This window comes from Staurois parvus, unplaced genomic scaffold (genome assembly GCF_062004578.1).
Source record: "Staurois parvus isolate SC_StPar_1 unplaced genomic scaffold, SC_StPar_1.0 ptg000188l, whole genome shotgun sequence".
Classification (NCBI taxonomy): Eukaryota; Metazoa; Chordata; class Amphibia; order Anura; family Ranidae; genus Staurois; species Staurois parvus.
The window spans coordinates 623,027-644,388 of record NW_028317984.1 but is presented as its reverse complement, the minus strand read 5'-3'; the positions used below and the strand labels follow the sequence as shown (position 1 = coordinate 644,388).

The 21,362-nt window shown below is 44.2% G+C and overlaps 1 protein-coding gene across 4 annotated transcripts in view; it reads left to right on the top strand.

Annotated features, from left to right (window-relative positions):
- The window catches only part of DSCC1 (DNA replication and sister chromatid cohesion 1), a 50,116-nt gene that overhangs the window by 14,895 nt on the left and 13,859 nt on the right, over nt 1-21,362 (top strand). For 3 of the 4 annotated variants that reach the window (XM_089677566.1, XM_089677565.1, XM_089677567.1), the window contains exons 3-4: nt 10,549-10,717; nt 12,710-12,844. In XM_089677566.1, coding sequence (XP_089533692.1) covers nt 10,549-10,717; nt 12,710-12,844 — 304 coding nt within the window. The remainder of the gene's footprint in view (nt 1-10,548; nt 10,718-12,709; nt 12,845-21,362) is intronic. The other variant, XM_089677569.1, reaches the window with a different exon arrangement.

Genomic DNA, 21,362 nt, shown 5'->3' with positions numbered 1-21,362 from the left:
ACTTAAACGTTTGAACATTGCGCTGTTTATCTCCCTCTCCCCTCTCTGCCTGTCTCCAGCACTGCAGCCAGGGACTAGCAGGGAAGGGGATAGACCTTGCAATGTAATGAGCACTGATTGGGTGCTTGTCAGGAAAGGGGATTGTCCGGCTTCTCCTTTATCCCTTTTGCTGCCAGAACCGGTTTTGCCTGTTCTGCACAAGTTTAAAAAATCATTTTAGGCTGAAAGATTACACAAAACACCCAAAATTCTATATTTTCTGAAAGCAGAGACTCTAGAGAATAAAATAGTGGTAGTTCCATTCTTTTATGTTGCATATTACCGCAAAAGTTCAGTAAAAAGATACACAAGTTAATTGTAGAGCACAAAAAAATTGCCCTAATTTTGCAAAATATAAAAGATGAAGTTGCGAGTAAATAAATATCCAACACGCTCGTACTTCAGTACCCTATATTTTCTATAGGCGACACTTTTATAGCCCCTTATAGGTCATCAGTATAGTGTTACGGAGGGGCTCTGGTGCTAGAATTATTGCTGTCATTCTGGCGTGTGCACCGATATGTAACGTGTATCACAATCAACGTTTTCATATGTAGGCACTCCAGCATCTGATTTTATGTTTGTACGTGGGGGTCTCCATTTTTTTTTTTTTTTTTTGAGTGGATGTTATGTGCTTGGCTGTAACTTCAAGTTTTTCCAGTTTAAAAAAAAAACTCCGTTCTTATTGCTCGTTTTGCTGATTTACTTCAAAGAGAATTGGAAAAAGCTACCACTAAACTAGCCTCTGACCTAAAGCAGGATTTTAGGGAGATCGGAAACCGCCTGGAGAAAATAAAGTTGATGACACAGTTCACAGGGTGTCGCAGAATTCCAATAGGATTGCAGACCTATAAGATCGCCTTGAGGAAGCTTATACTAAAATAGACGACATTGAAAACCGCGCCCGCCGGATTAGAGGCCTACCATAAACAGACAAAGGTATTGCTTCAATCGCCTACTCCCTTATACTATCCGCAGTGCTGGATACTGACGAAATCCACATGGAGATAGACCGCATCCATAGAGCTCTGGTCCTCTTAAAACCAGATGGGCCCCCTTTTGGATATAATCGTTAAACCTACGTTTTTCAGAATTAAAGAGGCAGTGATGCTCTATGCCAGGGAACATCCAGACTTGGAAATCGATCGGTACAAGATTCAAGTCTTTGCAGATATTTCTCAGTCCTCGTGGATTCCTCCCAATGCTGATTTCTTTCCTCCCCCACTTTCACTTCTGTGTTCCTCATCTCCCAGGAAGAAGAAACCTGTTATTCCATGTCATGTTCCTTAAGGACTCTGCTGGTCACTAGCTGATTTTCTACTGGGCGTGGACCTCTCCTTGGTCCTGTTGGCCATTGGCCTCCACGTTTGTTGTTACATAGTTAGTCTGGCTGAAAAAAGACAAAAGCCCATCCAGTTCAACTGTAACGGAACCGACCCAGTCTGTGCTTGGGTACTTCCGTTATAATACCGCTTCCCCGTCCAAACACCAATCACAGACACCACAGCCGACCAAACAAGACTAGGCGACACCAGTCTGTCTGAACATGGAACTCTTTATTTGAAACCCGAACTGGCTTTTTATACACTCGGGACAAATCCCCCCTCCCTGCATAATGTCACACTGCAGGGCAAGCTACACTTAGCAACAAGAGACACACAGGTATTCAAACTTTACCAGCAGACAGTCCCATCAGGATGGAGGACTGCTGGAGACCCCCCCCCCCCCACACACACACACACACACACACACACACACACTTTTGCTAATATACATAAACACATACATCCCATAATAGTTTGCTTCCAAGCAAGACACACAATAGAACAATGGGATGCAACCATATGGCATTAAACAATCAACAACCCCCCCACCCCAATATTAGGACAGATCACCCTGTACCCCTAACAGGCACAGGGTGACTTACACATACTAGGGATATTGGGAGCTGAGACAGGGGTCTCCCCACCTCTCTAAAGTGAGCTGGGTTCCATGGGCCCCCCACCCAAAGTAACTCCTGTCACATCAACCATTTAAAAAAAAAAAAGCTGTGCTCTCTAGTCATATTAACTTCAAATTTTTTATGGGCTAGTCTGTTTACATGCCAGATACTCTAGCTATTGGTGTTAGGAGCCTTTAACGTACATGTTTTTTACAGACCCCATGGCGATGGGCAGAATCTATGTGCTATCTGTAATCGAAAGACTCCCCTTATTGCTTTGCTTTGGTGGAGACTCTTCTGTTTCTTGACTTCTTGTGTGGGATATTTGGTATTCTACTGTTTTTCATGCGTATTGTTATTTTGCCACTTGGTTAGATGCTAGCCTTTTTCTGGGCTCACCGTCTTTTGTCTCTTCTCTTTTTCTTCCCACCTTTTTTTTCATGGTTTCTAATTGAAGGTCATCTCGGGATTTCCTATTTGGTCCGGGATACATGGAACCCATACGGATGGGGGTATGGATCTCACCATCGCTGTTTTGACTTTTTTCAATGTCCACCTTAAGACCATAATGTGCAAGGATTGGGGTCCCCCTGTAAACGTCTCAAGGTTTTTTCTCATTATAAGTCCCTAGGAGCTGATATAGTTGCACTGCAGGAAACCCATTTTGCTTCCTTTTTTACACCTAGGTATATTCATAGGGACTTCCCTGTATGTTTCTTCACTAATGCATCTGAAAAAAAAAACGAGGGGTAGCACTCTGTCTAGCATGATGGATATCCTTTACCGAATCTAAAGTGATACAGGACAAAGAAGGGCGATTATCTATTGGTCAAAGGCCATTTAGGGGGAATTTTTGTGAGTTTTCTCATTTATTATGCCCCTAAGGTGAATCAGTTAGCCTTTTTTTCAATCCCTGTTTCAATCTTTATCTCCAGAGTTAAAAGGTGATGTAATTTTGGCGGGGGACTCGAATCTGGCCTTGGATCAAATGCTTGATAAATCACATACAACCAAACTTAAATCCCCTCCGAAACAAAGTCGCAAATTTGCACATCTTTTGTACCGCTATAATTTGATTGATACGTGGAGGGAAGCCAATCCTACCTCTAGAGACTTCACTCATTTTTCTATAGCTCACAATCATTACTCTCGTATTGATCACATCTTTCTTCCTATGCAGATGCTGTCCAGATTGAGCTCCACTAAAATTGTGTCGACGACCTGGTCAGACCATGACCCAGTGATGCTAACTCTCTCTAATTTAACTACCAACCTGGCCAAGCCGCATTGGCGATTGAATGAGTCCCTTCTTGTCAATGAATCAATCCGCCTCGATGTAGTAGAGCACTTGAACTCTTTCTTTACCATTAATAAAGCGGAAGACCCCTGCTATTAACTGGGCAGCTCACAAAGCCTCTATCAGAGGTTTTTTTATCAAACTATCCTCTAGACTTAAACAATCTCCCGAAGAGTTGACTTCTGCCAAAACTAGGGAATATGAGGCTTTCTTAGCTCAACACAAAATTGCCCCATCCCCGGACTTGTTCCTTTTAAGGTGGAGCAAGCTCATTTAAAACTTAATCTTTGTCTCACCACCAAGGCGGAAAAACAACTACAATGGATGAACCAGAAATTCTTTACATGGGGGGACATACCAGGCTCTCTTAGCATGTAACCTTTCCCCTAAACATATCTATTCGGACCTTCTTAAGCTCGGGCTCTTTGGAGGGCATATCTCACAGGATCCTCAGAAGATCCTTCTGGAATTTAATAATTTCTATGCTTCTCTTTACAGTCAACCCCGGCCCATTGAGCCTTCTTTGCTTCAGGATTTTTTGGGACCTTTTGCGTCTTCCATTTCTTGCTGAAGCCTACAGGGAACTTATGGAACAGCCTACAACTAGCAAGGAGCTTGGTAGGGTTCTTAAACTACTAACGTCACATAAATCCTCGGGCCCCAACGGTTTACCACAAAACCTTCTGAACAACTTCTCCCCCATATGGCTCTTTACTTCAAAATAAAGCATAGATTAGCGTCATCCCTAATGATGCTACCGATACACTTAATTATAGGCCTATTTCGCTAATTGTGACCTGAAAATCCTGACAAAACTCTTGGTCTTGTGGCTTAATTCCTTTTTAGCACAATATATTCACAAAGACCAATCGGGTTTCATATCTGGTCGCCAAACATTGGATCAGATTCGTAGGTCCATAGCTTTGATATCCACTGTCCGCTCTAATTGGGATGCTCCTCTCTCTCGGGAGTTGTTGCTTCTTTCTTTGGATCTCCATAAAGCCTTTGGTAGCTTAACCTGGGATTATTTGTTTACTATTTTGCGAGCTTTTGGATTTGTTCCTACATTCCTTACCCTACTACAGTCATTATACAACACTCCTTCAGCTCAAGTGTCCATTAGAGGCTACAGGTTCCCCGTGTTCCCAATGCGGCACTAGACAAGGTTGTCCACTCTCCCCACTACTTTTTGCAATGGCTATAGAACCCTTAACTAAGGCGATCCGCTCTCATCCTGGAATTCACAGGGTCCACTGTGGTCATCAGGAACATAAATGTACTTTATTTGCTGATGATGTCCTAATGTATGTTACCTCCCCTCTGACTACCATACCTAAGCTATTATCTCTTTTGCGTCATTTCTCTGAACTTTCTGGACTCACTTTAAATTCTCAAAAAACTACAGCCTTTAATGTTTCATTACCCTCTTCCACGGAATGACAGTTTAGGACTATGTATGACTTTCCATGGGCCCACAGCTCTTTGCCCTATTTAGGGATTACCTTGACAGCTTCAATTGAGACCCTTTACCAAGCGAATTATCTAAAGGAGGATCTTGGTCGTTGGGCTGCTTACTCTATATCTTGGTTTGGCAGGATCAGCTCTATTAATATGATGTTTTTGCCTTGACTACTATATTTGTTTAGAACCTTACCAATACCAATTCCGAGACATGAACTACAATACCTACAGGCCGAATTGCTCCTTTTTGTTTGGAGCAATTGTAGGCCCCGGATTAACCAGAAAACACTATATGCTTTAAAATCACATGGTGGGATTGACCTGCCTAATCTCCACGCATATTTCCAAGCCGCCCAAAGTGCACAATTGGCCTATACTACCGCTAAGGGATCTACGCCCCCTCTGGGTTTCTATTGAAGCGCTTTCCTGTCATCCTCTGGAGGTTGGTTCTCTACTGTGGTTCCCTATTCGATCTCGCCCTCCTATATTATTTCCCACTTTATCTTTCTAGTTTTCAGTCTGTGATAGGGTACACAACTGCAAATACCTAGTTTCCTCGCTCACGCATTTAGCCCCTGTCTTTTGTAATCCTGAATTTGTACTTGTCCTGGTTCCATCCCCATTTCAATGGTGGATTAATAAGGGGTTACTGCGTTTAGGAGACTACCTTCAGGGTGCACGAGTTTACCCTCTTCAACATTTTAAAGAAAAATTACAGATGCCCCTCACCGAAATCTTTAGATTTAGTCAAATCGCCTCTTTTATCCGCTCGAAAATTACTTTATTAGATGTCTCACCCATTCTTGCCAATTTCGAACTCTCTTGTCAGAATAATAATCTTTCTAGAGGCCGTATTCCTATGGTGTATGCCCTTCTTACTGATCCGAGTTGTAAAGTACTCTATATGGATCAATGGGAACGGGACCTGAAGATTAGTTATGATGTATCAGATTGTGTTGCGGCCAGATGGGTTATATGTTCCACGTCTGGCGGCGATGTCTGATAGCTGCTAGATTTTGGATCCGTATATTTAACCTTATATATACAGCGACGAGGGTGAATGTTCGCAGGACCCCGGAGACAGCTCTCTTCCATAAATTTCCAATTACAGTGCCAAAAAAAATCCCTTAAATTGCTTACCTATATGCTGCTAGCAGCAAGAATCACTACAGCTCAATATGTTTAGTTACATAGTTATCCTGGCTGAAAAAAGACAAAAGTCCATCCGGTTCAACCATAGAAAAAAAAAGTTACAGGTGAAACTCGAAAAATTAGAATATTGTGCAAAAGTTCATTTATTTCAGTAATGCAACTTAAAAGGTGAAACTAATATATGAGATAGACTCATTACATGCAAAGCAAGATAATTCAAGCCGTGATTTGTCATAATTGTGATGATTATGGTTTACAGCTAATGAAAACCCCAAATCCACAATCTCAGAAAATTAGAATATTGTGAAAAGGTGCAATATTCTAGGCTCAAAGTGTCCCACGCTAATCAGCTAATTAAGCCATAACACCTGCAAAGGGTTCCTGAGCCTTTAAATGGTCTCTCAGTCTGGTTCAGTAGGAATCACAATCATGGGAAAGACTGCTGACCTGACAATTGTGCAGAAAACCATCATTGACACCCTCCATAAGGAGGGAAAGCCTCAAAAGGTAATTGCAAAAGAAGTTGGATGGTCCCAAAGTGCTGTATCAAAGCACATTAATAAAGTTATGTGGAAGGGAAAAGTGTGGAAGAAAAAGGTGCACAAGCAGCAGGGATGTCCACAGCCTGGAGAGGATTGTCAGGAAAAGGCCATTCAAAAGTGTTGGACTTTTACAAGGAGTGGACTGAGGCTGGAGTCAGTGCATCAAGAGCCACCACACAGACGGATCCTGGACATGGGCTTCAAATGTCGAAGTCCTCTTGTCAAGCCGCTCCTGAACAAAAAACATCAGAAGCGTCTTACCTGGGCTAAAGAAAAACAGACCTGGTCTTTTGCTCAGTGGTCCAAAGTCCTCTTTTCTTATGACAGCAACTTTTCAATCTCATTTGGAAACCAAGGACACTGCAAGATGCTTGAAGTCCAGTGTGAAGTTTCCACAGTCTGTTTATTTGGGGAGCCATGTCATCTGCTGGTGTTGGTCCACTGTGCTTCATTAAGTCCAAGGTCAACGCAGCCGTCTACCAGGAGATTTTGGAGCACTTCATGCCTCCTTCAACAGATGAGCTTTATGGGGATGCTGACTTCATTTTCCAGCAGGACTTGGCACCTGCCCAAACTGCCAAAAGCACCAAAACCTGGTTCAATGACCGTGAGATTGTGCCTGATTGGGCAGAAAACTCGCCTGACCTGAACCCCATAGAGAATCTATGGGGCATTGCCAAGAGAAAGATGAGAGACATGAGACCAAACAATGCAGAAGAGCTGAAGGCCGCTATTGAAGCAGCCTGGTCTTCCATAACACCTCAGCAGTGCCACAGGCTGATAGCTTCCGTGCCACGCCTCATTGAGGCAGTTTTTGCTGCAAAAGGGGCCCAAACCAAGTACTGAGTACATATACATGCTTATACTTTTCAGAGGCCTGATATTGTTCTATGTACAATCCTTGTTTTTTGATTGCATGTAATATTCTAATTTTCTGAGATTGTGGATTTGGGGTTTTCATGAGCTGTAAGCCATAATCATCACAATTATGACAAATCACGGCTTGAACGATCTTGCTTTGCATGTAATGAGTCTATCTCATATATTAGTTTTACCTTTTAAGTTGCATTACTGAAATAAATTAACTTTTGCATGATATTCTAATTTTTCGAGTTTCACCTGTATAATCCTATACCCACAGCTGATCCAGAGGAGGACATAAAAAAAAAAACTCAGCAAAGCACGATCCAATTTGCTCCTGCTGGGAAAAAAAATCATTCCTGATCCTCCGAGAGGCAATCGGATATTCCCTGGATCAACTTTACCTATAAATGTTAGTATCCAGTTATATTCTGTGTATCCAAGAAAGAATCCAGGCCTTTTTTGAAGCATTCCACTGAGCTGGCCAGAACCAACTCTTGAGGGAAGTCTATTCCAAATTTTCACAGCTCTCACTGTGAAGAAACCTTTCCGTGTTTGGAGATTAAATTTCTTTTCCTATTGGAAGAGATCAGTTATTCCATTTGAATCTGTTAGGAACAAATTAAATTGGATCACGAGTAATGACATACTCACCTGTATTCTACACAACAATACTGCTAAATTTGAAAAAAAATGGACCCATGAATTTTATACATTTCTGTGCCTTGATATTTCAGCCAATTACAACCAATGATTCTCACATACTGTATATGATGAACTCAATGCTGGGTAGTTTCTATTTGGCCTACCCAGGTGATTTTGCACAGATCTTCTGTTTTCCAAAGCTATGTCTGTTGTTTGTTAAAACAGGTGTTCTTATGTGTTGGTTGACATTTTCTGTTATAACATGACATTTGTCTTTTTGCGCTATTTGTAACTTGAAAAATTTTCAATAAAAACTATAAAAAATAACATACATGTCATTCCTGCTCTGTGCAGTGGTTTTGCACAGAGCAGCCCTGACCCTACTCTTCTCTGGTTCCCTGCCGGTGCTCCTGGCCCTTCCCCCTTGCTGATTGTCCCCAGAGCAAGCTGCTTGCTCTAGGGGGCACTCGTGCATTTTCGCTCCCAAGCCGCCTTGTATACCTTATACACACAGAGCACGGCCCCTGCACCCTCCTCACTGCTTGATTGCCAGCAGCAAGAACCAATGGGAAGGCAGAGATCCAGGAGAACTGCTGCCCCCGTGCACTGTGCTGGATTGAGATCGGGCTCATGTAAGTATTGGAGGGGCTGAGGGAGGAACTGCACACTGAAGGTTTTTTACCTTCATGCAAAGAATGCATGAAGGTAAAAAACCTTGAGCCTTTAGAAGCACTTTAGGCCTCATGTTAACTGCTGCTCCTATACATGCCTTTAGGAGCTTTTGGCGTTTATTTGCTAAAGCCCCTGAACTCAATTCAATAAAAGCCTATGTGTCCATGTACACACAGGCTTTTATCAGAGTTTAGGAGAAGCAGAGTTTAGGGGCAGTTAAATATTTCTCTCCTGAACGCGATTCTTCTGCGTTCAGGAGAGGGACGTTTTGTTAAAAAAAAAAAAACGCTGAAGCTGCAAAAACGCTTGTAAACGCTGGCCAAGTTTTGTGCTTTGGCATTTATTCAAGTCAACTGAAAATACTGTGGCCAATCCAATGAGTAAACGTCCAAGGGCTAAGTGAACGCAGTACTGCTTTTAAATGTGTTTTTGCTGCACTTAGTGTTTTACTCCAGGAGAGCTAAATGTCTAGGGGAGTTCATGGGTACAGGAAGCCTTAATATTGATTCACTGACTTGGAACAATAATTTAGATTAGGAGCTCTGGAATTAATGCTGACTTCATGTTTGCTCTAGGTGACTGACTACTGAGACATCCAACCTGTACATTAAAAGTGAATAACGAGTGCATATATTTTGTTGGGACACTGACACCAATGTTGGGGCGCTATTATTCCCACTGACACCAATGTTGGGGCACTATTCCAATCCTCCCAGCTCCAGCAGAGATGAAGGTGTGAGTAGCACACATTTTTCACTGACTACAAATGCATGACTGAGCCTAAGCTATATTTGGAGTAAGTGGCTACCAATGTAAATGGGCATATGTTTGCACTGACCAGACCACCAACATACAATAAGGCCATGTTTACCTTGACGACCCCTCCTCCAGACCGGGCTCCCTCCCTCTCCCATCCACAATCAGTGTGCCTGCAGCTGTGCCCTCTGCTCTGCTCTTCCCGGATCCCGGCCACACGGCACAGACACTCACTGATCAGCTGGCCTCCTTGTCTGGCTGCTCCCTGGCACCACACTGATCAGCTGTCTTCCTTATCTGAGTCTGACCGCTCTGGCCGCTCCCTCACAGCACACCGATCAGCTGTCTTCCTTGTGCTGCTGCTCGGCTCCTCCTCTCTGCCTGTGTGTTTTTGTCCTGGCCTACAGATCTGGCGGCCAATCACTGGCTAGGAGGTGGAGCTTGCAGGGGGAGGAACAGGCTGTGGGATCAGATAAGAGTGGGTCGGGGTTAGCCTGTAACTGGACTGGGCTAAGCTGGCAAGCAAATCAGATGGGGAAGGAATATTCCCACCCACATCATGACATCTGCCGGTGATCCACCCGGGAATGAGAGCAGGACACCCGAGACCTTCTCTACCCCTCCTCCTGCAGCATTTTGCCTTTGCGGATCGGATCAAATTGGGAACACATGTAAGCCTACATAGTGGCTGCTGTCCTAAGTGTCACTTCGGCGGGAAGGGAGGCACTGAAAAGTGCTGGCTAGGCAAACACTCTAGGCAACCACCTTGTTTGCCTCGCCACAAACACGCCCCTGAGTGCATGGCCTGAGCAACCTCCAACAGTATACGTAGAAGGTATAATACCCATTAGGAAACCTTCAGCGTTACCAGGCATGTAGATGTTCAAGTAGAGTTATCAACCACTGTCGCTGCAGTGGAGGGATTATCTAACCAGCAAGAACATACTCTCTGAAACTTTAATACTAGCCATATTATCACAGTGAGCAATCCCTTTCATCATTAAGGAACATTCAAATCAAACACAACATCCAACCATATTTAACTAAATTGATCTATTTGTTATGGGTGGACTGACCCTTTAAATGCCTTCAGTGTACTATTACTTCTTATAGGTTGGATTAAGCTCTGTACTCTTTCTTTAGCTATTTTTATTTTATTTATTTATTTTAATTTCTTCAAGCTTGGTTATCCGAGGAGACAAGGCTGATCATGCTGTCCTTTGTAGCCCAGACAAAACATATGACTTGAAAATTGCTGACACCTCCAATTTGCTGCTGTTCATCCCAGACTGCAAAACCCCTGACCAGCTTCCTTGTGACCAAGCGTCCCTCCGTGTCTGTCTGTGCGAGGTAAGGTCTCTGTGTGTTAGAGGCACATTAAGTTTTTTCTATTAGTCAAAAATGTATGAAAGTGTACATAAAGTGTAGTAATAGTTATCTAACACTATTGAGAGAGAATTTCTAATTTGGCACTGTAGGTAACTGCAATTTGTACATCAATTCTGTCTTCACTGCTGTACTGTATACCTGCATGTGTTGAAAATATATATATCAGTAACAATAGATTACTGCAATATTAAATTAATGGGAAGCCACAAGTCTATTTAAAAAAAAAAAAAAAAAAAAAAATCTGAACTAAAAAAAAGCTGTTCTTAAACTTCAGTCTAGTGACTATACGTATGACGACGCCATCAGTCAAGAAGAAGTATTTCCCCAGTCGCCTCTTCCCCAGTGAGCAGACTGGAAAATTGTGGGCCAGTTTACATTTTTGCAGTGTGTTAACTTATGTTGTGTTAAGGCAGACTGTTGTGTATTGGGGTGGTATTCAAGATGAATAGCACCACAACACCTGCAACGTGTGTTGCCCTCACAAGGTAAGAGGCTGCAGCATTTGCTGTTCTGTTTCAAAATCCATTTACACTTCTGCTTTGTGGAAATGCACTACAACACCTTAAATGTGTTGCAGGGTAATTAGTTCTGAATGGCACCCCAGTGCACTAAGGCAACACAATCCACAATAGTGCATTGCATTGCTAACAATGGCATGTCTGATTTTTGTCACATTGGGGTGCAATGGCAGCCTATTCAATTCAATTGACTATTTTGAAACAACAATGGCAGTGCACCACAAAAATGTAAGTGGACCATCAGACATTTGTGAACACAGCCATCACTAGGTGTACCAGGGTTTACATGATTATATCATCTCTACACCACCATCTCAGACCAGAAACTGGATGCCAAAACAAAGATGGCTGCGTACACTTTAAAAAAAATATTTCTGATGTTTGGTCTACTTTAAATTATTCATAGATATAAGATGCTTATCTCCTGATAAAGCCAGAAATTGTGAGAACATTAAAGTGGTTGTAAAGGCTCAAGGATTTTTACCTTTGTGCATTCTATGCATAGAGGTAAAAAACCTTCTGTGTACAGCAGCTCCCTCAGCCCCTCCTAATACTACAAATGAGCCCAATCGTGATACAGTGATGCGCACGAGAGCCTTAACTCCCTCCCTCATTGGCTAAGATAGCAGTGTGCCCATGAGAATGGAGGGGGTGGGGCCAAGCCACGGCTTTGTGTAGGAATGGACATGTAGAGCAGTGGCTCGGGAGCACTCGGCAGGAGGAAGGGCAATAAGCGCCGGCGGAGGACCCAAGGAGAGGAGGATTAGGGCTGCTCTTGCAGAGACACGTGTTTACATCAGGTTTTCAGTGAGTTTTATACATACAGAATATTCCTGCGCAGAAATAATCCACATTTAATACTAGTGTTGTGTGAACAGGGCACATATTGTTTTCATTGTGCCCTTGCACAACTCGTGCAGAAAAACTGAGGTCTCTGCAACATGGTGTTAATTAGACCTTAATGTTGACCTGTGCAGACATCCCCTGGTTTTTCCAGATAATTGCTTATGTTTTCTCAGAGATCAGGCTCATCCACAGAAGCATAAACATGCATACTCTGCTGATGTGACTTCAGCTGCTTTATTTATTATAGGTACTTATATAGCGCTGTCAATTTACGCAGCGCTTTACATATGTCGTATATTCACATCAGTTCCTAACCCTCAAGGGGTGTACAATCTAAGGTCCCTAACGTACATTCATACATACACATACTAGGGCCAATTTAGACAGGATCCAATTAACCTACCAGCATGTCTTTGGAGTGTGGGAGGAAACCGGAGTATCCAGAGGAAACCCACGCAGGCACAGGGAGAACATGCAAACTCCAGACAGGTGGTGCCATGGTTGGGACAATCATGTTGCCTGTAATGTTTGTGGGCTTCTTTTTAAAAATTCACTGTTGAATAATACTTTTATGGACTGTGTGCTGCAGATTGCTGGATTCTCTAATCACTACTGGGAGCTAAGGAGATGTCGGCCAAAACTAAAGAAGCTGAAGAAACTTTTGTTAGAAAACCCCTATGATGGACCAGAGAACGAACAAGACAAAAGCCAGGACATAGTGCTGGTAAGGACAGTTGTGGCTGAATCAATATTCCTTTTTTTTTTTTTTTTCATTTATTTTTTTTTTTTTCTATCAGTCTTCATTTTAAAATATTCACAGCCAAGGTTTTGCAAAGTATTGATAATTTTGGTGCCTGTTTCTGATAGTGCCTTCACCTGTTCCCCAGCCCTGTCCATAATTGGGAAAGACAAAAGTTTGGCTTTAGCTGAAGTCTAGGGAACTAAAAAGTACTTCCCTTGTAGTAGTGCTCCCCCCTCCCCATTGCAAGGATTAAATGGTCATTTTTGCCATCAGTACAATTAACAAGCACTTTACTTGCTTTATCCTTCGCTTCTGTAGTCTCTTCCTTCCATGTGACTGGTCCCCAAATCCTATTTTTTTCAGATCAGATTATAGATTTTAATTACGTACAGTGTAGGACCAGCGTTCCAGGTTGTGAGGACACCAAGGTCCCACCCACAACCTGGAGTGTCGGAAGGGAAGAGGGGAGCGCCATCTGCAAGGTAACAAGGAAGCAAAGGATAATAATTTGGAGCAAACAACGAGCCATAGGTGGGGGTCAAGCGAATGCCTAGGTATTCAAGTGAAGAAGAGGCCCATTAGTAAGGAAAGTGGGATTGTAAAAAGTAATATTGAGAGCGACAGTCTTATCCAAATTAATACGGAGACCAGAAATCAAGAAGAAACGTGGAAGAACCTGTTGCAAATTTGAGAATGTCATCAGGGGATTAGTGAGAGTCAAGAGGGCATCATCCGCAAAAAGGTTCAACTTGAATTCCTGTCCCACGTATGGAACACCCGATATGTTACAATCAGCCTGGAGCGCTAAAGCCAGTGGCTCAAGCGCCAGGACAAACCGCGCCGGGGACAGTGGGCATCCCTGTCTTGTCCCTCACCAAATAGGAAAGGCATTAGAGAAATACCCAGCGTATTTAACCGAAGCTGAAGGGGAAGAATACAAGGCTTGAATCCAAGAGAGAATGGATTCCTCAAAGCCCCAACGAGACAGCACAAACCGCAGATATTCCCACGATAGAGAATCAAAAGCTTTATATACAGTGAAGGAAAAAAATATTTGATCCCCTGCTGATTTTGAATGTTTGCCCACTCACAAAGAAATGATCAGTCTAAAAATCGAATGGTAGGTGTATTGTAACACTGAGACAGAATAGCAACCAAAAATGCAAAAGAAAATGCATGTCTAACAAATTATGCACTGATTGGCATGTTCAAGAGGGAAATAAGTATTTGGTGCCCTTCACAAAACATGACTTAGTACTTGGTGGCAAATCCCTTGTTGGCAATCACAGAGGTCAGACGTTTCCTGTAGTTGGCTACCAGGTTTGCACACATCTCAGGAGGGATTTTGGCCCACTCCTCTTGGCAGATCCTCTCCAAGTCATTAAGGTTTGGTGGCTGACGTTTGGCAACTCAAACTTTCAGCTCCCTCCACAGATTTTTAATTGGAATAAGTTCTGGAGACTGGCTAGGCCACTCCACGACCTTAATGTGCTTCTTCTTGAGCCACTCCTTTGTTGCCTTGGCCATGTGTTTTGGGTCATTGTCATGCTGGAACACCCATCCACGTCCCATTTTCAATGCCCTGGCTGAGGGAAGAAGGTTCTCACCCAAGATTTGACGGCACATTGCCCCGTCCATCATCCCTTTGATGCGGTGCGGTTGTCCCCTTAGCAGAAAAACACCCCCAAAGCAGAATGTTTCCACCACCATGTTTGACAGTTGTGATGGTGTTCTTGGGGTCATAGGCAGCATTCCTCCTCCTCCAAACACGGCGAGTTTTCTTGATGACTGTGGTCCAAGCTGCCTAGAGATCATTGACAAGATCCTCACGTGTAGTTCTGGGATGATTCCTCACTGTTCTCATGATCATTGACACTCCCCGAGGTGAGATCTTGCATGGTGCACCAGACCTAGGTAGACTGACAGTTCTTTTGTGTTTCTTCCATTTGCGAATGATTGCACCAACTGTTGTCACCTTCTCACCAAGCTGCTTGGAGATAGTTTGGTAGCCCAGTCCAGCCTTGTCTACAGTCTTGTCCCTGACATCCTTGGAACAGCTCTTTGGTCTTTGCCATGGTGGAGAGTTCGGAATCTGATTGTTTGATTGCTCCTGTGGTCAGGTGTTTTTTATACAGGTAACAAAATGAGATTAGCAGCACTCCCTTTAGAAGACTGCTTCTAATCTTAGCTTGTTACCTATATGAAAGACACCTGATAGGCAGAAATCCTGCTGAATGATAGGGGATCAAATATTTATTTCCCTCATGAACATGCAAATCAGTGCATAATTTGTTAGACATGCTTTTGAATTTTTTGATGCTATTCTGTCTCTCTGTGTTACAATACACCTACCATTCAATTTTTAGACTGATAATTTCTTTGCAAGTGGGCAAACATTCAAAATCCACAGGGGATCAAATACTTATTTCCTTCACTGTATGTCTAAAGACAGTAAGGATCCCAGGATTTTCCGCTGTTGTATAAGGTGGACCACCTTACGAACGTTATCACCCGCCTGCCTCCGGGGGGAAAAACCTACTTGGTCTTGTGGATCAGACTATGCAAATATTTATTGATACAAAGACTAAGGATCTTGCCCAATATCTTCAGATCTTCATTAAGAATAGCAATGGGATGAAAAGGCTTGCGGTTCCTGCACATCATCTATCGTTTTAGGAATCATTGAGATATCCACTCTGAGCGTGTCCGGAGAGGGCAAAGAGCCCTTTCGTAACTCATTGAAATAGTCAGCCAAGATCGGCACCAACAGGATCGCAAATTTCTTATAATAGAGACCGGAAAAGCCGTCAGGAACCAGGGCTGTGGTGGACTGCAGAGATTTGATAGCTTGAAGCACTTCCGATACGGTTACACCGGCGTTGAGGGCCATCTGCGCCGCTTTGGACAATCTAGGAAGTTGGAGATCTTGAAAGAACGCCTGTGCCTGAGTCACAGGGAAGGGAGCAGGTTTAGCGTAAAAGTGTGAAAGTTCACGAAACGGAAAACAATCTGCTGGGATTGGAAGTACAGCCACCCACAGGAGGGCACAATTGGATCAGTTTGTGGGGTTTCCCTACAGAATTGAGTTTCCTGGCCAGCATCGGACCCAGCTTACTAGCACAGGAATAAAATTTATGTTTGGTCCAATGCAAGACCCGTTCAGCCTCCAAAGAAGCAAGTAGATCCAATTATGCAGCCAGAGAGTCCCGTGTGCGTTTATGGGCTGCGGATGGGATTGACTTCCAACCGGCATCCGCAGAGGCCAGTAGAGAATGAAGATCCAAAAGACAGCGCTTCCGAGCCGCCGCCAGCTGTATAATGTGACCCTGCACCGTGACTTTGAGCCTCCCACAGGGGCACTGCCGAGCAAGTACCTGCCCAAGAGGTCCACTATATTTTGAGCACAGATGAAGGTGAGATTGCGTTTGAAAGATATCAACACACCCCGATGTTTCTCAGGAGCCGAGGCTTTGTAAAAAGTGGGATAATGAGGCTAAAGCTACCTTGGAATGGAGGACTTAGAAAACCTGGTTTCCTACAAACATACCATGTTGATTTGAGGTGATGAAAAACTTTAGATCGCGTCTGAGGCAAATTGAAGCCTTGAATATTTTGTGAGTATACTTTGAAGAGGGGTGAGGTTGGATCGGAGCAGCACGCTCAGCAGAAAAAGCATTAGTCAGCCAACAATTTCCACTCCCAGGGACAGTCGGACCATGGCGTCCCTAAACTCTGCATGAAACAAAAACAGAAGGAAAAGAAAACAAGAAAAGAAGACGACACAAGGAGTATGTACAATAGCACAGTCGTATCACACCAATGGCGAAGTGCATCCTACACTTGAAGGATACTAGTTGGGGGTGGCTCTACCACCGGACACATGGTTGCAAATGAATAGATCAAAAACATAAGCCCTCAGGGGGCAAAAAGGCAATCAACACAACATAATGGAGTCCCAGAGTAAGAAAAGCATGAGTCCCGGAAGTGGGTACATCTGCGGAAACTTCCCCATTGGAAACCCAGCTTAGCTTGGGGGCCTAATCCCCTCCGGGGGGACAACTACAGGCTGCCGTGGTACCCAAACAACACAGCCCAGGTAGTTCCCTACCCAACTTCCCAGTAGGACCAACATCCTGGCACCCAACTAGGGCCTACCTGAGCCAACTTCCCTCCCCGGAGCCCAAGGGAACTATCGGCCCATTCCACTGACGGGAATCCAACCAATGTCGCCTGGGCCCGTTGCAAGCAACAATGGCAAAAAGTCATAGACCTCAGTTCCAGGAGGTGACCCCCCTCCCCCCACTCAAAAACGGAACCCAAGGGAGCTGGCTGGACCAGGCCAATCCTTGAACACTATCAAACTGGGAATGCCTAAAAGGCCAAGCTAACTGTCCCATCAGGAGAGTCCAACGGTGAAACGGGAAGTCTTGGACATATCTTCAGCCCGGAGATGAGCAAGATGGACTTGATCATAGAGGGGTCTGAGGGAGGGACCTTTTCCTGTTGGATGTCTTCTCCCAGAGGCTGCCCAGAGGAAGCAGTCTCGCCGAGGATCCGGATGAATGAGTCGGGCTCTGCATAGTGCCTCCCATCGGAAGAAGGTGTAAAGATTCTAGGAGAGAGTGGGCCTCCTCCGGCGTGGCTGCGGCCCTGGTAGTTGAAGGTCTTTAATTTTAACCACTTGAGCCCCAGAGGATTTACCCCCCTTTAATGACCAGGCCTTTTTTTGCCGTTTGGCGCTGCACTAATTCAAATGATAATTGCGCGGTCATGCAATGCTGTACCCAAACGAAATTTACGTCCTTTTTTCACACAAATAGAGCTTTCTTTTGGTGGTATTTTATCACCTGTGCGCTTTTTATTTTTTGCGCTATAAACAAAAAAAACCACGAAAATTTTGAAAAAAAAACAATATTTTCTACTTTCAGCTATAAAAAATATATCGTAAACTCAAAGCTAGTCATAAATTTAAGCCAAAATGTATTCTGCTACATGTTTTTGTTAAAAAAAATCCCAATAAGTGTAAATTGATTGCTTTGTGTGAAAGTTATAGCGTCTACAAACTATGGTATAGATACTGTAATTTATGCCTTTTTTTGCTATACAGCGCTGCACTAACTCAAATGATAATTGCGCGGTCATGCAATGCTGTACCCAAACGAAATTTACGTCCTTTTTTTCACACAAATAGAGCTTTCTTTTGGTGGTATTTGATCACCTGTGCGCTTTTTATTTTTTGCGCTATAATCAAAAAAACCCGAAAATTTTGAAAAAAAACAATATTTTCTACTTTAAGCTATAAAAAATATATCGTAAACTCAAAGTTAGTCATAAATTTAAGCCAAAATGTATTCTGCTACATGTTTTTGGTAAAAAAAATCCCGTGCATTAGCGGGCAAACTGGCGCTATCTAGGAGGGGCGCTAACACTATCGGAAGTCACCAGTGACACTAATACAGTGATCAGTAAAAATCTGTTCACTGTAATCAATGACACTGGTGACAGGGCAGTAAAGGGGTTAACTGGGGGGGGAGGGGGGCGATCAAGGGGTTAAATGGGATTTCTGGTGCACTAACAGGCAAACTGGCGCTATCTGGGAGGGGCGCTAACACTATCGGAAGTCGCCAGCGACACTGATACAGTGATCGGTAAAAATTGGTTCACTGATCAGTGACACTGGTGACAGGGCAGTGAAGGGGTTAACTGGGGGGGGGGGGCGGTCAAGGGGTTAAACGAGATTACTGGTGTACTGGCGGGCAATCTGGCGCTATCTGGGAGGGGCGCGAACACTATCGGAAGTCGCCAGCGACACTGATACAGTGATCAGTAAAAATTGGTTCACTGATCAGTGACACTGGTGACAGGGCAGTGAAGGGGTTAACTGGGGGGGGCGATCAAGGGGTTAGACGGGACTACTGGTGTATTAGCGGGCAAACTGGCGCTATCTGGGAGGGGCGCTAACTCTATCGGAAGTCGCCAGCGACACTGATCAGTAAAAATCGCTTCACTGATCAGTGACACTGGTGACAGGGCAGTGAAGGGGTTAACTGGGGGGGGCCGATCAGGGGGTTAAATGTGTCCCAGAGTGTTCTAACTGTAGTGTAGTGCTTGTGTACTCACTTTTTGGATGTCTTCTTCTCTGTCTGGAACGGAATGTGTCCAGGCAGAGAAGAATGACATCATATCCTGCCCTGTGTAAATATCAACATAGGACAGGGACCGATCATGTGATTTCAGCCAGAAATCACTGGCTGAAATCTAATGATTGATCCCTCCTGGATCGAATCGTATCACCCGCGGGTCGGCGGGAGCGCGCGCACCCCCTACCCGCGAATGTGTCGGGAGCGCGGAGCACGTTTTAAAACGTGCTTTTGCGCTCCGCTGCCGCCCTGCACACGTATATACACAGTGGCAGGGCGGCAAGCGGTTAAACATATGAAATACACAAACGAGCTGTTTTACCAGTAAAAGGATTTGTATTTCTTTTCTTCCAGTCCTAAGATGTACACAGTATAGCTGCGTATATGAAACTACTTTCTCTTTCACTTACAAACTATAGAGGGGATAGATTGCAATCTTTCACCCCCCAGCTTGGACAGTGATGGAGCAGCAGCAGGCTGTTGAGTTTATCCATGACTGCTCTACTCTGTACGCCTACCAGCATGTTCCTTTTACGAACATTCGCATTCAGCGCACAGTTCTGCCCCTCCCTGTCCCATACTGAGTACTGCAAGATGCTGAAAAGGCAAATGTAGGTACTTAAAGCAGAAAGATACTTCCTCTGCATGATTTTTGACAGTTTTTCGAAGTCTCCAATAGCGATCAGGGGACTGGTATACAGGACTCTCTGCATTATCGTATCTGGTGAGGTGCTATACAGGTCCAGGGCAGTGGGCCCCCAGCATGGGGGATAAAGTCCCTGAAGGCTCTACAAGCAAAGGTCACCATGTTGGGTGAAGACTGGTCCTCCCACCCCCATGGCTGGACTGGGTAGCAGTTGGCTGACCCTGTGACCTGTTGCCCCTCAACCCCCATCCAAATAGGCATTTGGGACTATGTCTTGTCTTGCTATTGATGCAATATTTCTTCTTGTAAGTTGTGTGTAGCCCCTGCTCTAGCTCTCTCCTCTTTCCTGTCAGGTCTTTTTTTTTACTATAGGGAACACAGCAGCAGAATCCTTTGAAGATTTCCCTTGCTCTGTGTTCCCGGCCTACCTGAGAGCCACTCAGTGTACAAAAGGGGTGGACTGGGGAGTTGGCACCAAGCAACAGGGGGCATGTTTACTCACCTACCCCACCCTTCCCCTGTCCTTTGAGACTGCTAGACTGCACTGCTAGACTGGTGTGGTGCTACTTAATGATGTCATTAAAGGGGCAGGGCCTCATGGTGGCATCCATCTTTTCTTCGTGTTTACCGAGGCTGGGCAGCAGTGGATAGTGGGCAGCAAAGCAGCACCCCATTCGGCTTCTGAGCAGCAGATGAGACTAGCAGTAAGCAGCAGCAGAAGACAACATACATCACAGTACTTCATTCAGAGTTCTCTCCTGAGTGGCGAGGGGGGCACTGTCGTACAGGTTATTTTTCAAGGTGGAACCAGCACACCAGTGCTTAAAGACAGTGCACTCTCAGCTGACAAGAGATTGCTACATAGCCACAGATACCCATACAGTGTGTCAGCAGGCCTAATGTCTCATAGACAGCAGAGAGCAGTGGACACGAGAGGGGAAAGGGTCCCAAATACAGGTGTCAGATAGGGAGGATCCTGAATATAGCCATCCTGGTGATATTTCCGCTGAGGGTCTAATTGTTCCAGGGAACTCTGACTCCCTCCCCATATTAGGTATATCTGCTACCTCCAGAATGTATTCTGCCAGTCAATTTGTTATACAAAAGGAGTTGTTTGTGTTAGCTATGAACTTGCAACAGATCTTTTGGTATTCTTACCAGCTTACCTCCCCAAGAGGAAGACTTGAGGAGGATGACATGTAAGATCCATTCCATTAGGATGACCTGAAATCACTTCCCATCCACATGGCTGGCCTGGGTAGTTTTTGGCTGACTCTGTGACCTGTTGCCCTTCCCCACTTTCAATTCAACTAGGCAGTTGGGACTATGTCTTGGGACATAAACCATGCAGAGTGCTGTTGAGCAGTATTTCTCCTTGGATGTTATGTGTGTAGCCCCTGCTCTAGATCTCTCTCCCTTCCTGCCAGTTCCTTTTTTTTTTTTTAACACAAGATCTGTGCACAAGGATGACAACTCCTACAGAGTCTTTCTACACAGAGAATAATTGGTTCTCTGATCATTCACCACGTTTCCCCTCAGGCATTGGCCATTTGCTTATGTTTGTTGCATCTGGTTCTATTTACAATTATTCACAGCACATCTGGATTCCCTTTTCTCAATTTGAAATTCCAAGTGGCAGTAATTTTCACTCTATTTATCAAAACCTATAGCCCCTGGTCCTCTACCTTTCAGAGATGGTGAGTACTTGATTTTA